Source organism: Apodemus sylvaticus, chromosome 2 (genome assembly GCF_947179515.1).
Source record: "Apodemus sylvaticus chromosome 2, mApoSyl1.1, whole genome shotgun sequence".
Taxonomy (NCBI): Eukaryota; Metazoa; Chordata; class Mammalia; order Rodentia; family Muridae; genus Apodemus; species Apodemus sylvaticus.
In genome coordinates, this window is record NC_067473.1 from 167361455 (window position 1) to 167379882 (window position 18428).

The 18428-nt window shown below is 38.3% G+C and overlaps 1 protein-coding gene and 1 pseudogene across 1 annotated transcript; both read right to left on the reverse strand.

The window, feature by feature from the left end:
• Positions 1 to 8100: 8100 nt before the first annotated feature.
• Positions 8101 to 16620, reverse strand: LOC127678134 (probable RNA-binding protein 46; annotated as a pseudogene).
• Positions 10478 to 11404, reverse strand: LOC127677690 (taste receptor type 2 member 106). Its single transcript, XM_052172714.1, has one exon. It carries the CDS (start codon positions 11402 to 11404, stop codon positions 10478 to 10480), a length of 927 nt encoding a protein of 308 aa, XP_052028674.1.
• Positions 16621 to 18428: the final 1808 nt, after the last annotated feature.

The following is an 18428-nucleotide window of genomic DNA, read 5'->3' on the forward strand; positions in this document are numbered from 1 at the left end:
ATCGGTAGAATCAATATAGTTAAAATGGCCATTTTGCCTAAAGCACTATACAGATTCAATGCAATACCCATCAAAATCCCAACTCAATTCTTCACAGAGTCAGAAAGAGCAATTATCAAATTCATCTGGAACAACAAAAAACCCAGGATAGCTTAAGCTATTATCAGCAAAAAAAGAAAATCTGGGGGAATCAGTATCCCTGACCTCAAGCAATACTACAGAGCGATAGTGTTAAAAACTGCATGGTATTGGTACAGTGACAGGCAGGAGGATCAATGGAACAGTATTGAAGATCCAGAAATGAACCCACACACCTATGGCCACTTGATCCTCGACAAAGAGGCTGAAAACATCCGATGGAAAAAAGATAGCCTTTTCAACAAATGGTGCTGGTTCAACTGGAGGTCAGCATGCAGAAGAATGCGAATTGATCCATCCTTGTCTCCTTGTACTAAGCTCAAATCCAAATGGATCAAGGACCTCCACATAAAGCCAGACACGCTGAAGCTAATAGAAAAGAAACTGGGGAAGACCCTTGAGGACATCGGTACAGGGAGAAAGTTTCTGAACAGAACACCAATAGCGTATGCTCTAAGAGCAAGAATTGACAAATGGAACCTCATAAAATTACAAAGTTTCTGTAAGGCAAAGGACACCATCAAGAGGACAAATCGGCAACCAACAAATTGGGAAAAGATCTTCACCAATCCTACATCAGATAGAGGGCTAATATCCAATATATATAAAGAACTCAAGAAGTTAGACTCCAGAAAACCAAACAACCCTATTAAAAAATGGGGTACAGAGTTAAACAAAGAATTCTCACCTGAAGAACTTCGGATGGCAGAGAAGCATCTTAAAAAATGCTCAATTTCATTAGTCATTAGGGAAATGCAAATCAAAACAACCCTAAGATTTCATCTTACACCAGTCAGAATGGCTAAGATTAAAAATTCAGGAGACAGCAGGTGTTGGAGAGGGTGTGGAGAAAGAGGAACACTCCTCCACTGCTGGTGGGGTTGCAAATTGGTACAACCACTCTGGAAATCAGTCTGGCGGTTCCTCCGAAAACTGGGCACCTCACTTCCAGAAGATCCTGCTATACCACTCCTGGGCATATACCCAGAAGACTCCCCACCATGTAATAAGGATACATGTTCTATTATGTTCATAGCAGCCCTATTTATAATTGCCAGATGCTGGAAAGAACCCAGGTATCCCTCAACAGAAGAGTGGATGCAAAAAATGTGGTATATCTACACAATGGAGTACTATTCAGCCATTAGAAACAATGAATTCATGAAATTCTTAGGCAAATGGATGGAGCTAGAGAATATCATACTAAGTGAGGTAACCCAGACTCAAAAGGTGAATCATGGTATGCACTCACTAATAAGTGGATATTAACCTAGAAAACTGGAATACCCAAAACATAATCCACACATCAAATGAGGTACAAGAAGAAAGGAGGAGTGGCCCCTGGTTCTGGAAAGACTCAGTGAAACAGTATTCAGCAAAACCAGAACGGGGAAGTGGGAATGGGTGGGTGGGAGGACAGGGGAAGAGAAGGGGGCTTATGGGACTTTCGGGGAGTGGGGGGGCTAGAAAAGGGGAAATCATTTGAAATGTAAATAAATTATATCGAATAAAAAAAAGAAAAAAAAAGAATAGAAGAAAGGAAAAAAAAAAAAGAGGCAAGAGGGGCTTCCGGGTGGCCAGCAGGAAGAAGTTGGTGTGCTCCGGTGAACCCAGTGGGCCCCAGCGGGAGCCCTCGGGTGCCTGCTTTGGGATCTGAACGACCAGGGCCACAGTGCTCGGCCTCCAGGAAGTGCGGGAGACCCTGTGTGCATCCAGAGGCAGTCTGGGAGCTCGCAGCACTGCTTGCTCCTGCGGCCCAGAGCTTGGGTCCCAGTCCTGAGGCTTCTGGCTGGAGCCCTCAGCTCAACGCTCTCCACTTCTGGATCCAGATCAGCCTGGGTGGCAACACCCAGGTCCTCTCCAGGTCCTGCAAGAGGCAGGAGGGGCTTCTGGGCGGCCAGCTGGGAGAAGTAGGTGTGCTCTAGTGAATCCAGCAGACACCAGTGGGCACCTTCGGGTGTCTGCTTCGGGATCTGAACAGCCTGGGCAACAGCACCCTGTCTCCAGGCAGTGCAGGAGGTAAGCTGTATACCAGAGGCCACCTGGGAAGGGGCAGCTTGCACTGGTGAGTCCAGCACTGACAAGACAAACTAACACCAGTGAGAACTAGATGGCAAAAGGCAAACGCAGGAACGTCACTAACAGAAATCAAGGCAATATGGCAACATCTGAACCCAATTCTCCTCGAACAGCATGTCCTGGATACCACATCACACCAGTAAAACAAGATTTGGATCTAAAATCACTGGTCATGATGCTGGTAGAGGAACACATGAAGGACATACTTAAAGAAATTCACTAGAAAATGGATCAAAAGTTAGAAGCCCTTGCAAGGGAAACACAAAAATCATTGAAAGAAATCCAGGAGAATACAAAAGCCAATAATGAGGAAACGCAAAAAACACTTAAAGAAATACAGGAGAACTTTGGTCAACAGGCTGAGGTCATGAAAGAGGAAACACAAAAATCTCTTAAAGAATTAGAGGAAAGCACAAACAAGCAAGTGAAGGAGCTAAGCAAAACCATCCAGGATCTAAAATCACAAGTAGAAACAACTAAGAAAACTCAAAGGGAGACAACTTTGGAGATAGAAAGCCTTGGGAAAAAATCAGGGGACAGAGATACAAATATCAACAACAGAATACAAGAGATAGAAGAAAGAATCTCAGATACTGAAGATACCATAGAAACCATGGGCTCAACAGTTAAAGAAAATGCAAAATGCAAAAAGCTTGTAACCCAAAATATCCAGGAAATCCAGGACACAATACGAAGACCAAACCTAAGGATTATAGGCATAGATGAGAGTGAAGATTTACAACTTAAAGGGCTAGCAAATATGTTTAATAAAATTATGGAAGAAAACTTCACTAACCTAAAGAGAGAGATGCCCATGAATATACAAGAAGCCTACAGAACTCCAAACAGACTGGACCAGAACAGAAATACTTCCCGTCACATAATAATCAAAACACCAAAATGTTCTAAACAAAGAAAGAATATTAAAGGCAGTAAGAGAAAAAGGCCAAGTAACATATAAAGGAAGACCTATCAGAATCACAGCAGACTTTTCACCTGAGACTATGAAGGCTAGAAGGTCCTGGGCAGATCTCATGCACACTCTAAGAGAACACAAATGCCAGCCAAAACTACTATATCCAGCAAAACTCTCAATCACCGTAGATGGAGAAACTAAGATATTTCATGACAAAACCAAGTTTACCCAATATCTATCCACAAACCCAGCCCTACAAAGGATAATAGGAGGAAAACACCAATACAAGGAGGGAAACTTCACCCTGGAAAAAAGAAAGATAGTAACCTTTCATCAAACCCAAAAGAAGTTAAGCAATCAAATTTAAAAAATAACGTCAAAAATGATAGGTAGTAACAATCACTATTCCTTAATATCTCTTAACATCAATGGACTTAATGCCCCAATAAAAAGACACAGACTAACTGACTGGATACGTAAACAGGACCCTACATTTTGCTGCTTACAGGAAACACACCTCAGGGTCAAAGACAAACACTACCTTAGAGTAAAAGGCTGGAAGAAAATTTTACAAGCAAATGGTCTCAGGAAACAAGCTGGAGTAGCCATTTTAATATCAGATAAAATTGACTTTCAACCCAAAGTCATCAAAAGAGACTCTGAGGGACACTTCTTGCTGGTCAAAGGAAAAATACAACAAGAAGAACTCTCAATCCTGAACATCTATGCTCCAAATGCAAGGGCACCCTCTTTTGTAAAGGAAACTTTATTGAAACTCAAAGCACACATTGCACCTAACACATTAATTGTACGTGACTTCAACACTGCACTTTCCTCAATGGACCGATCAGGAAAACAGAAACTAAACAGGGACACAATGAAACTAATTGACGCTTTGGACCAATTAAATTTAAGAGATATATAAAGAACATTCTATCCTACAGCAAAAGAATATACCTTTTTCTCAGCACCGCATGGTACCTTCTCCAAAATCGACCATATAATTGGTCACAAGACAGACCTCAACAAATATAAGAAGATAGAACCAATCCCATGCCTCCTATCAGATCACTATGGAGTAAAAGTTGTCTTCAATAGCAACAAAACAACGGAAAACCCACATACACGTGGAAACTGAACAATATTCTACTCAATGATACCTTGGTCAAGGAAGAAATAAGGAAAGAAATTAAAGACTTTTTAGAACACAATGAAAATGAAGCCACAACATACCCAAATCTATGGGACACAATGAAAGCAGTGCTAAGAGGAAAACTCATAGCCCTGAGTGCCTCCAAAAAGAAAATGGAGAGAGCACACATTACCAGCTTAATGACACACCTGAAAGCCCTGGAAGAAAAAGAAGCTATTTCACCCAGGAGGAGTAGAAGGCAGGAAATCATCAAACTCAGGGCCGAAATCAATCAAGTAGAAACAAAGAGAACCATACAAAGAATCAACAAAACCAGGAGCTGGTTCTTTGAGAAAATCAACAAAATAGATAAACCCTTAGCCAGACTGACCAAAGGGCACAGAGAGAGTATCCAAATTAACACACTTAGAAATGAAAAGGGAGATATAACAATGGAAACTGAGGAAATCCAAAAAATCATCAGATCCTACTACAAGAGCCTGTACTCAACATAACTGGAGAATCTGGAGGAAATGGACAATTTCCTTGACAGATACCAAATACCAAAATTAAATCAGGACCAACTAGACCATCTCAACAGTCCCCTAATGCCTAAAGAAATAGAAGGAGTCATAGAAAGCCTTCCAACCAAAAAAAGCACAGGACCAGATGGTTTCAGTGCAGAATTCTATCAGACCTTCAAAGAAGAGTTAACACTAATACTCTTCAAGCTATTCCAGAAGATAGAAACACAAGGAACACTACCCAATTCCTTCTACGAAGCCACAATTACGCTGATACCAAAACCACACAAAGATCCAACAAAGAAACAGAACTTCAGACCAATTTCCCTTATGAACATCGATGCAAAAATACTCAATAAAATTCTTGCCAACCGAATCCAAGAACACATCAAAACAATCATCCATCATGATCAAGTAGGCTTTATCCCGGGAATGCAGGGCTGGTTCAATATACGGAAATCCATCAATGCAATCCACTACATAAACAAACTCAAAGAAAAAAACCACATGGTCATTTCATTGGATGCTGAAAAAGCATTTGACAAAATTCAGCATCCTTTCATGCTTAAAGTCTTGGAGAGAACAGGAATTCAAGGCCCATACCTAAACATAGTAAAAGCAATATACAGCAAACCCGTAGCCAGCATCAAACTAAGTGGAGAGAAACTTGAAGCAATCCCACTGAAATCAGGGACCAGACAAGGCTGCCCCCTTTCTCCCTATCTTTTCAATATTGTACTTGAGGTCAAAAATTCAGGAGACAACAGGTGTTGGAGAGGGTGTGGAGAAAGAGGAACACTCCTCCACTGCTGGTGGGGTTACAAATTGGTACAACCACTCTGGAAATCAGTCTGGCAGTTCCTCCGAAAACTGGGCACCTCACTTCCAGAAGATCCTGCTATACCACTCCTGGGCATATACCCAGAGGATTCCCAACCATGTAATAAGGATACATGCTCTACTATGTTCATAGCAGCCCTATTTATAATTGCCCGATGCTGGAAAGAACCCAGGTATCCCTCAACAGAAGAGTGGATGCAAAAAATGTGGTATATCTACACAATGGAGTACTATTCAGCCATTAGAAACAATGAATTCATGAAATTCTTAGGCAAATGGATGGAGCTAGAGAACATCATACTAAGTGAGGTAACCCAGACTCAAAAGGTGAATCATGGTATGCACTCACTAATAAGTGGATATTAACCTAGAAAACTGGAATACCCAAAACATAATCCACACATCAAATGAGGTACAAGAAGAAAGGAGGAGTGGCCCCTTGTTCTGGAAAGACTCAGTGAAGCAGTATTCGGCAAAACCAGAACGGGGAATTGGGAAGGCGTGGGTGGGAGGACAGGGGAAGAGAAAGGGGCTTATGGGACTTTTGGGGAGTGGGGGACTAGAAAAGGGGAAATCATTTGAAATGTAAATTAAAAATTATATCAAAAAAAAAAAAGAATTGATTGATTCGCATTCTTCTGCATGCTGACCTCCAATTGAACCAGCACCATTTGTTGAAAAGACTATCTTTTTTCCACTGGATGCCTTCAGCTCCTTTGTCAAAGATCAAATGACCATAGGTTTGTTGGTTCATCTCTGTGTCCTCAATCCTATTCCATTAATCCACTTGCCTGATATTGTACCAATACCATGCAGTTTTTATCACTATTGCTCTGTAGTAAAGTTTAAAGTCTGGGATACTGAATACCCCTGAAGTTCTTTTACTGTTGAGAATAGTTTTAGCTATCCTGGGTTTTTTGTTATTCCAGATGAATAGCTTATGCTCTAAGATCAAGAATTGACAAATGGGACCTCATAAAACTATAAAGTTTCTGTAAGGCAAAGGACACTGTCAAAAGGACAAAACGTCAACCAACAGATTGGGAAAGGAAAGGATCTTCACCAACCCTAAATCCGACAGAGGGCTAATATCTAATATATACAAAGAACTCAAGAAAGTAGAACCCAGAGAACCAAATAACCCCATTAAAAAGTGGGGTACGGAGCTAAACAAAGAATTTTCACACGAAGAACGTCGGAGAGCTGAGAAACATCTTAAGAAATGTTCAACATCATTAATCATTAGGGAAATGCAAATCAAAACAACCCTGACATTTCACCTCACACCAGTCAGAATGGCTAAGGTCAAAAACTCAGGAGACAGCAGGTGTTGGCGAGGATGTGGAGAAAGAGGAACACTCCTCCACTGCTGGTGGGGCTGTAAGATGGTACAACCACTTTGGAAATCAGTCTGGCGGTTCCTTAGAAAACTGGGCATGACACTTCCTGAGGTCCCTGTTATACCACTCCTGGGCATATATCCAGAGGATTCTTCAGCATGCAATAAGGACACATGCTCCACTATATTCATAGCAGCCCTATTTGTAGTAGCCAGAAGCTGGAAAGAACCTAGGTGTCCTTCAACGGAGGAATGGATTCAAAAAGTGTGGTATATTTACACAATGGAGTACTATTCAGCCATTAGAAACAATGTATTCATGAAATTCTTAGAGAAATCAATGGAGCTGGAGAACATCATACTAAGTGAGGTAACCCAGTCTCAAAAGATCAATCATGGTATGCACTCACTGATAAGTGGATATTAGCCTAGAAACTTTGAATACCCAAGACATAATCCACAAATTAAATGATGTCCAAAAAGAATGGAGGAGTGGCCCCTGGTTCTGGAAAGACTCAGTGCAAGAGTACAGGGGAATTCCAGAACAGGGAAGTGGGAAGGGGTAGATGGAGGAACAGGGGGAGGGAAGAGGGCTTATGGGATTTGCGGGGAGTGGGGACCCAGAAAAGGGGAAATAATTTGAAATGTAAATAAAAAATATATCAATAAAAATAAATAAATAAATTGAAAAAGAAAAAAAAAGACATATTTATTCACTATATATGTACACTGTAGCTGTTTTCAGACACCCCAGTAGAGGGCATCCGATCTCATTACAGGATGGTTGTGAGCCACCATGTGGTTGCTGGGATTTGAACTCAGGGCCTTCAGAAGAGCAGTTGGTGCTCTTAACCACGGAGCCATTTCTCCAGCCCAATTTCCTGCTCCTAAATTGAGGTAATTCTATATGTGTGTGTTTTATCGACCAAATTTGTATATATTGTACTTTCCAAAAACTCAACTATGCTCTTTACTACAGCATAAGGCAAAGTGGTGAGTGTGTCTGTAAAATTGTCATTTAAAAAAGTTGTGCTATTGTTGGAATGGAAGAAATGGAATAAGAACGTTTAATATACAGGTCAAGCTTTCACTCTCCATTATCATCCACTATGAGGTTGACAACACATGAGCATTAATTTAATGTTGTCATGAAAAAATATTTAAGGAACAGGAATGAGACCAACGGCAGGAGAATAAGCTCTGGCAACATCAGAAAGGACCTGTTAATTTCCTCCAAATTTCTTCTACACAGGTTCAGGCTGAAGAGACTATGTTCCCAGTCCAAATGAAGTGACATAAACTGAGCTGCCATTCCTTTGCATCCTCCAGCATTGTGCAGAGTTTATCTGGCTTGAAGTAACTCTGGGATCCATTTGCAGTCACAAGAATAACTATCTCATACACCAACAGTACTTTTCCATCCTGACTGGTTGTTGAATATAAATAATATTCTGGTGTTCCCCAATTATTTTTGTTGCAGCAATAATCCAAATGTATCATTGCAGAATTAAAATTACTGGATTTTAAAGAATACATACTAATTGGGGTAAGCTTTGTTCCAGGAATAAAAGGGTAAGTACATCTTCCAATCTCAGAAGTTTTGGACTATGCTGACCATTGAAAACTGTGGGGAGAGTTGGTGGCTTGCCTAGACTTTGGAGTGACTCTCTTCCTTGTTAGCATACACAAGTAGTTTTTCCAAATTGGGGCTGATCTGGCCATTAAGATGCTGTCATCAAGTATTTTCCTTATTTACTGGCTTTGCCAGGGTTACCTTAATACTGGCTCCATCAATGTATTTTTCATTCATAACAGACATACCAACCACTGCATCTTCTTGGTTGAAAAAGTGAAAAATGCATAATCTCTAAATTTCTTTACTCATTCCACTGCATCAGGCTTGAATTTATTGAATTCTGCCTTAATTGTTTCCTCTGTAGCTCAGATCATTAGATTTCTTACATAGAGAACTTTAACTCTCTGCATGGTTTCCTCATTAACTTCCTTCTCTGGATCAACCTAATCTACCTGAATGGTGTGGTCTCAGAGTTGAAATGTTCCTGTAGTCAACTTTCTCCTGGCCATAGCTGCAACTCGGTGGGACTCATACTCAACAAAGGCAAAACCACGGTTCTTGGTTTTGTCAGTTGCACTTGGATAGACAATCACACCTAAAACACCTTCTGAAACTTTTTTTATTTCATCCAAAATTTCTTCTGTTTTCTTTTCTTTGGGAGTTGCTCTGATAAATAATCTGCAATTATCCAAGCTTACACATACACCAATAAACTTACCTGGTCAAATCTCATAATTGTTAAGAATCTGGATGGATAATTGGGCTTCTTCTTTAGTAGTATACATCACAAAAGCGTAACCTCTATTTTCAAAACTAAATTCCATCATTAGTTGAAATTCACATATTTTTCCAGCTCTTTCAAATACAGGAACCAATTTGTCTTCTACATGTCTTGCGGTATTTTTCCAACAAAAACTTCATATTCAGTTAGACCTTCCCAACCTGGAAGACGGCCACCAAATTTACTTTGCCCATTTTCTTGGACCATGTAGTAGCTGGTCTTTTCCATCAAAGCCAGCAATGCAGCTTCATTTTGAGTAGGGCCAGAATATCGATTAAGTCACTGATTTTGTACCTGGAATTATAAGTTTATCAAAGAAGGAGGATTTTGTGATATATTAAAAGCTAGAATTGGGGAGCATTGGAAGGGTGAAGTAGAAGCTTAATGTGATGGAAATTCCCTAGAATCTGTAAGGGTGACCCCAGGTAAGACTTCTAGCAATGCGGGATAAGGAGCTTGAACCAGGTATCCTTTGTAACTAAGCAAGTCTTCTAGTAGAGTGATTCGTACACAATTGCAGGCATAAAATCTTCAACCTACAAGATATGCAGGGAAAAACATGGAGCAAAAATTGCAGGAATGGCTAACAAATGACTGGTCCAACTTGAAATGGAAGTCCTTACCTTTTCTGAAGGGAAATAGAGTAATAGATTTGGGGACAGGGGGATTGTAAGTGGGGCTGGGAGGAGAGGATAAAGGGGACGCAATTGCTATTGGGATGTAATATATTAGAGAAGACTAAACAAATAAAAAAGCAAGCAAACAAACAAACAAAACCAAACCTCCCCCAAACAATTATGAAGCTGGCATGGTGTTGTACTCCTTTAATCCCAAGACTCAGGAGGCTGAGTCAACTGGATTTCTAAGTTCAAAGCCAGCCTCATCTACAGAGTGTGTTCTAGGACAGCTAAGGCTACACAAAGAAACCAAGTCTTGGAAGGACAACAACACAAAATAAAATACAAAAAGAAAGAGCCGTATGAGTTTTTAACTGCTTAAAATATCTTCAGTGGTCACCCTGCCCCCAAAACAAAACTGCAAATATTTTCCATCCAACAATCAATGCAAGAATTTACGAGTGAAAACTGTTTTCAGAGATCTCAAGATTACTACATCATGCTATTTCTTGTGACCATTCATTTCTCTGTACGTCTACCATGTCACTTTGACATCCGTGTCTTTCTTGTGGCAAATAAATTGCTTTAGTGCCTTCAAAGAAGCCTGCTTTAGCTGGCTGTTTGCTAGAATTAGGATAAATGAATGGCAGCAAGGATACAGACATGAAATTATCAAACCCAAAATAAATAGCAGTTTACTTTTATATTCCAAAAAGCTAAATGTTTCTCTGAAAATACCTATGAAATGCAAGATAAAAAGGATAATAAAAGAAATTAAAACTTTCATGACTTTCAGATGAACTTCTGTTTTAAGGCTTTTGAATCTTGAGACATACAACTGCATCTTCCTGTTGTGTTTCCAAAGTGAAATAATTAATAGGAAACATGTAATGATAGACACTATAAAGAAAAATATGGCTCCCAGGTTGAGAAGAATGTGGTTTACAATGAACTCACTCTTAGAGAGGTAAAGCTGCCAGGAAGTATTTCTGTGTTGCATTTTAACATGTAACATCTTCACTATTTGTGGAAAAGCAACTGACCATGATATAAGCAAGCACCCCAGGAGAAAGATAAATATTGTATTGATTCTTCTCTTCAAGCAGAAGAAGATGTAGTGAGAAAAATTCGCTATCTTCAGGAGATAGAAGAGGTTGAGGCTGGTGGCAAACCATGTACTTGTGTGATTGGTAATCATCCACAGGTAAGCAATCACTATAATGTGGGCATCAGAGGCAACCATGTGTGGAGAAAATAATTTTAAATATCCATCAGACATTATTATACATATGACACAGATTCTGCAAATAGCCAAGCCTGTGAAAATAAAGCCAGCAGTGGAGAACTTCTGTGTGACACAGTTAATGCAGTTTGCACACAGGATAAACCCATTCCCTAAAACGCCCAGCACTGAACCACTAGTTGCAAAACAAAGGAGGATTCCTTCTGCTATAGTCAGCATCTCTACAGATTCCTAAGGTTTGTTCTGCTGCAACTATAACTATTTTAACTTTTTTTTTTTTACCTGTTGCAGAATGTTGCTTATAATGGAAGCTTGACAGGTGAGTGTTTTTCTCCTGTCTTTAAAGACTTCAGAGTGGTCCAGTAATGCGTTTTAGTGGAATCAGAAATATCTTTATGGAGTTCCCTCTGTTCTTTAAGGCACATACTGTTTATAGAATATGTGCAGACTGATGTCTTCTTTCTGTTTGTTAATAAGCAAATGAAAGTTCTCATTTCATGGATTTACTTGGCCATCTGGCACTGTTTTGCATTTAATAAGCTGAATGGTGATATGGGAGTGCCAGACATACATTGACAGGATCCAAACCAACTGCTAACAAAAATTAGCACTGCACTTTATCCTTTCTCATAGCAACTCATTGTTATCTGGGCTTGGTAGAAACTGCCTAAACCTTTAACTCTTTGGGATGCTATGACATGGAAATCACTTATCCTAAGGGATCCAGACTTGTTTGCATAACAAAGTGAGAGTTCATGAACAAAAATAATGTTCACAAACTCTGAAATCTCCAACATCATACAAAAAACAAACAAAAGGGTAAAAATTGTTAATTTTCATTATTAAAATAGTATATAGAACACTTGAATAAACCCCTCTTTTAAATTGATTAATTTTAATTAAAATCTAAGTTTAGCTGTGGATAGTGCAAAATTTATGACTTTAAAAATGTTTTATATATTTTTGTTGGCATATGTTCAATGTATATAGGAATTTAGATTCCCAAAGAGAGTTTTATTCAAGTATCATGATGTATCTCCAGTTGATCCCATATTTGCGAAAATGATATTTTGGTTTATGGCTCAACTGAAATCCACTGTGTATATACATCACATTTTGTTGGTTTCTCCATTTATCTATTGATAGATCGGCATAGACTGATTCCATACCTTGTTGGTTGTGACTAGTGGTGCTGTAAAGATGGACATCTAAATATTTTTGTGGCATGTTGATTTAGAATGCGTATGATAGATACCCAGGAATGATATAATTTGGTCATACAGTCATTCTATTAACCTTTTATTTAACTTCCACAGATGGCACTTTATTTAGATTAATAGACTTAAACTTTTGTATGTTTAGCAAGATAGGCATCATTATAATTATTGTATTGCATTTAATAGGAGAAAGATCAGTCTCAAAAAGACTCATGTTTGGTCTATATTCTTACCGTCCTGAATGTACACAGTATTATCTGGTCTTGGAAGGAAATTAGAGTTAATGATGGCAAGTACTGTGTGAGAGTAACAGTGATTTAAAGAGTAAATGACATGTAAGAATTGGAGGACTTTAGGGCTTGAGAATCTAATCTTGTAACATCCACATATATGTGCAACATACTTATATGCATTCTACAGATGCACATGTATTTATACACATACCTAAGGTTAAACCTACATGCATGGGATGTAAATGAATGTATAGAAGAACACACATGCCCATCTGTACCGGTGCAGTCATTAGAAAATTACTTTGATGCATACCTACTACACAAGACAACATAGGTACATGTTTCATGGCATGCTCCTTAGGCATGTTACTGATCCTTTCAGTGCCTCAGTTTCCCTGACTGTTAAATAGGACAGGTAAAAATAGTAAAACTGAACTGGAGTCAATGTGAAGGGTTTAGCAGAGGGAATAGTGCACATAAAATTATAAATAGACAATTATCAAGGCAATAGGACAATAATCATATTATACAGGTAGAATTTTCAGCTTTCATTTTCCATCTACTTGTCTCCCTGAAAGAAAGCCATACTGTAACCCTTGGTTTTTGATCTGGTTTGAAATATCAGATGTGGATTCCATCAGGTTGAGGAGTTCCAATCAGAAAACAGTTGGTTCTTCCCATATCATGCTTATAACTGTTACACACCAGTAACAGTGTATTTGCAAGAATACATAACTGAATGAAGTGGTTGGTAATAACTGCCCTGTATTAGCCTTCCTAGCACCATCTTGCACTACAAAATCTAAGATAACATGGATGAAACTTTAAGCTCACTCCCAACTTGATTTTTCTATGCCCTATCAACAAAGCTTGTGGATGACTTCAGCAACATCTGGGCCTACAATTGAGGAAATGAATTTTATGGAGGCTGGAATAACTTCAGTCTCTTTATCACTGTATAAGTCTTTCATTCCCCCTCATCTTCAACAGTATTAATATTCATTTACTTTCTTGATGATGATGATGATAGACTTTCTAAACAGGATGAGTTAGGAGCCATCCTAACTAGGGAGGAGAAAGTTACAATGAAAGTTTCAAGGCATAGAAAAAGAAAATAAAAGATGCTAGACCATAGAAAGATGTTCCTGGATTGACAGAATTAATATGAAAGTGGTCACTCTACCAAAATTAAGCCATAAATTTAACGCAATGTCTATCAAAGTAAATATACCATATTTCATAGATCTAGAAAAATTCAAGAATCTTCTGGAATTACAAAATACTGCAAATAGCCAAAGTAATCCCAATATGTAAGATATAGATAGAGGAATCATAATACATTTATTGACTTTAAATTATGATATAGAGCTATAGTGATACAAATTAGTTTGCTACCAGCATCAAAGCAGGCAGGTAGAACAATGAAACAGAGCAGAGGCCCCATAAATATGCCAACAAAAGTATGTCCACCTTATTTTTGACAAATGAAACAAAATATACACTGGTTAAAAGATTGCTCATGCTACAAATTTTGCCAAAACCAGGCATCTGTCTGCAGAAGAATGAAGTTAGATTTATATATTTCACATTGCTCAAAATTCAATTTGAAATAGACTAGAGACTCCTTTTTAAAATTTGAAACACTGATACTTCTAGACAAAAACTCACTCTTCACGACACTGGAAGGAACTGACAGGAACATTAACAGCACATGATCTAGTGCCAAGTGTCAACAGATGGGACTACGTTAAATCAATGGAGAATTTAAATTTTATTTACCTGATGACTAAATGTGCTGAACAAACTTACAAATGTTTAGTGACCATTTAAATTTTCTTCTTTTGAGAACTATATCTTTATTTCCTTAACCTTTTTCTTGATTGGATTGCTTGATTGTTCACATTCACTGATTTTTATTATTTATTATTGATAGTAATCCTTTTATTTTGTCTTTGTTTCTGCCATTTCCGTATTTTTTTTTCTTTGTTCACCTGTCTGTTTGTGTGTCTGTCCATCTGTTCATCTGTCTGTTTGTCTGTCTGTCCATTTGTCTGCCTCTCTCTCTCTCTCTCTCTCTCTCTCTCTCTCTCTCTCTCTCTCTCTCACACACACACACACACACACACACAGATCTAGCAATAGATTTCTCCCATTCTTTTGGCCATTTCTTCATTCAATTCACTGTCTACTTTGCTGTGCAGAAGTTTTCAATTTCATATAATCTTACTTGCCATCATTTTTGTTATTTCTTTTGCACTATAGTACAGATCTTTTCAGAGTCCCTGCCTGCACTTATCTCTTGAAATATTTTTTCTGTTTTCCTCTATGAGGTCTAAAATTTCACATTATACATTAATTACTTTGATCAATTTGCATTGATTTTCATGAACACTGAGAAGTATGGATTTCCTTTTATTCTTTCAAATGTGGATATATTTTCCTAATGCTATTAGAGAGGCTGTTGCTCCGTGCCCAATATGATTTTTGACAACATTATTGTCAGAAAGTTTAAGAAGGTGGAGCTGTGTGGCTTTATTTCTACATTGTGTATTCTGTTCTATTGGTCTCTATGTTTTGTGAAGAACCATGCTATTCTTGTAACAGCAGTGAATTAGTAGTATAATTGGAGATTAGACAATATGATTAATATGGTATTGTTCTTTGTGTTTAAGATTTCTTTGACTATTGTGTTTCCATAAATTTTAGTATTTTAATCCATTTCTGTGGTGAAAATCATTTTAATTTTGATGATTTTTTTTTACTGAAGCTACAAATTATTTTCAGCAATATAGACATTTTTTTACAGTTTCATCTATGCTAATCTGCCAACACAAGAAGTTATGTTATGTTCTAGTGTATTTTTTGATTTTTGTAAAAACTATTTTATTTTATTTATTTTTTATTTATTTGATATATTTTTTATTTAAATTTCAAATGATTTCCCCTTTTCTGGCTCCCCACTCCCCGAAAGTCCTATAAGCCCTATTCCCTCCCACTCTTCCCCCATCCACCCCTTCCCACTACCCTGTTCTGGTATTCCCCTATACTGCTGCACTGAGTCCTTCCAGAACCAGGGGCCACTCCACCATTTCTCTTGGACATCATTTAATATGTAGATTATGTCTTGGGTATTCCATGTTTCTAGGCTAATATCCACTTATCAGTGAGTGCATACCATGACTGATCTTTTGAGACTGGTTTGCCTCACTTAGTATGATGTTCTCCAGCGCTATCCATTTGACTAAGAATTTCATAAATTCATTGTTTCTGATGGCTGAATAGTACTCCATTGTGTAAATATACCACATTTTTTGTATCCATTCCTCCGTTGAGGGATACCTGGGTTCTTTCCAGCTTCTGGCTATTACAAACAGAGCTATTATGAACATAGTGGAATATGTGTCCTTATTGCATGCCAGGGAATCCTCTGGGTATATGCCCAGGAGAGGTATTGCAGGGTCCTCCAGAAGTGCCATGCCGACTTTTCTGAGAAACCGCCAGACTGATTTCCAAAGTGGTTGTACCATCTTACAGCCCCACCAGCAGTGGAGGATTGTTCCTCTTTCTCCACATCCTCGCCAACACCTGCTTTCTCCTGAGTTTTTGACCTTAGCCGTTCTGACTGGTGTGAGGTGAAATCTCAGGGTTGTTTTGATTTGCATTTCCCTAATGACTAATGATGTTGAGCACTTCTTAAGGTGCCTCTCAGCCATCCGAATTTCTTCAGGTGAAAATTCTTTGTTTAGATCTGTACCCCACTTTTTAATAGGGTTATTTGGTTCTCTGGGGTCTACTTTCTTGAGTTATTTGTATATATTAGATATTCCCTCTGTCAGATTTAGGTTTGGTGAAGATCCTTTCCCAATTTGTTGGTTGACGTTTTGTCCCTTTGACAATGTTCTTTGCCTTACAGAAACATTGTAATTTTGTGAGGTCCCCTGTGTCAATTCTTGATCTTAGAGCATAAGCTATTGGTGTTCTGTTCAGGAACTTTTCCCATGTCCTCAAGGGTCTTCCCCAGTTTTTTCTATTAGTTTCAGTGTGTCAGGTTTTATGTGGAGGTCCTTGATCCACTTGGAGTTGAGCTTAGTACAAGGAGATAAGAATGGATCAATTCTCATTCTTCTGCATGCTGACCTCCAGTTGAACTAGCAACATTTGTTGAAAATGCTATCTATTTTCCACTGGATATTTACAGCTCCTTTGTCGAAGATCAAGTGACCATAGGTGTGTGGGTTCATTTCTAGGTCTTCAATCTTATTCCATTGATCCACTTGCCTGACATTGTACCAATACCATGCAGTTTTTATCACTATTGCTCTGTAGTAATGTTTGATGTCTGGGATACTGATTCTCTCAAAAGTTCTTTTACTGTTGAAAATAGTTTTAGCTATCCTGGATTTTTTGTTATTCCAAATGAACTCCTTGAAGAACTGGGTTGGGATTTTGATGGGGATTGCATTGAATTTGCATATTGCTTTTGGCAAGATGGCCATTTTAATGATGTTAATCCTGTCAATCCACGAGCATGGAAGATTTTTCCATTTTCTGAGGTCTTCTTCAATTTCCTTCTTCAGAGACCTGAAGTTCTTGTATAGGTCTTTAACTTGTTTGGTTAGAGTCACCCCAAGATACTTTATGCTGTTTGTGGTTATTGTGAAGGGTGTCATTTCCCTAATTTCTTTCTCAGTCTGCTTAGCCTTTGAGTATAGAAAGGCTACTGATTTGCTTGAGTTGATTTTGTAACCAGCCACTTTGATGAAGTTGTTTATCAGCTGTAGGAGTTCTTTGGTAGAGTTTTTATTTTTGGGTTACTTAAGTATACTATCCTATAATCTGCAAATAGTGATAGTTTGACTTCTTCCTTTCCAATCTGCATCCCTTTGACTTCCTTATGTTGTCTAATTGCTCTAGCTAGGACTTCAAGAACTATATTGAAAAGATATGGAGAGAGGGGGCAGCCTTGTCTAGTCCCTGATTTTAGTGGGATTGCTTCAAGTTTCTCTCCATTTAGCTTGATGTTGGTTACTGGTTTGCTGTATATTGCTTTTACTATGTTTAGATATGGGTCTTGAATTCCTGTTCTTTCTAAGACTTTTAGCATGAAAGGATGCTGAATTTTGTCAAATTCTTTTTCAGCATCTAATGAAATGATCATGTGGTTTTTTTTCTTTGAGCTTGTTTATATAGTGGATAGCATAAGGATTTCCGTATATGAACCCTCCCTGCATCCCTGGGACGAAGCCTACTTGATCATGGTGTATTATCATTTTGATATTTTCTTGGATTCGGTGGGCAATAATTTTATTGAGTATTTTTTCATCGATATTCATAAGTGATATTGGCGTGAAATTCTCTTTCTTTGTTGGATATTTGTGTGGTTTTGGTATCAGCATAATTGTGGCTTTGTAGAAGGAGTTGGGTAGTGTTCCTTTTGTTTCTATTTGGTGGAATAGTTTGAAGAGTATTGGTCTTAAGTCTTCTTTGAATGTCTGATAGAATTCTGCACTAAAACCATCTGGTCCTGTGCTTTTTTTGGTTGGGAGACTTTCTATGGCCCCTTCTATTTCTTTACTGGTTATGGGTCTGTTTAGATGATTTATTTGATCCTGATTTAATTTTGGTTTGGTATCTGTCTAAGAAATTGTCCATTTCCTCCAGATTCTCCAGTTGTGTTGAGTGCAGGCTTTTGTAGTAGGATCTGATAATTTTTTGAATTTCCTCAGTTTCTGTTGTTACATCTCCCTTTTCATTTCTAATTTTGTTAATTTAGATACTGTTTCTGTGTCCTTT

Coding starts and splice junctions, on each gene's coding strand:
- LOC127677690 (XM_052172714.1), bottom strand. CDS start 11,404: ATGCTGACTATAGCAGAAGGAATCCTCCTTTGTTTTGCAACTAGTGGT.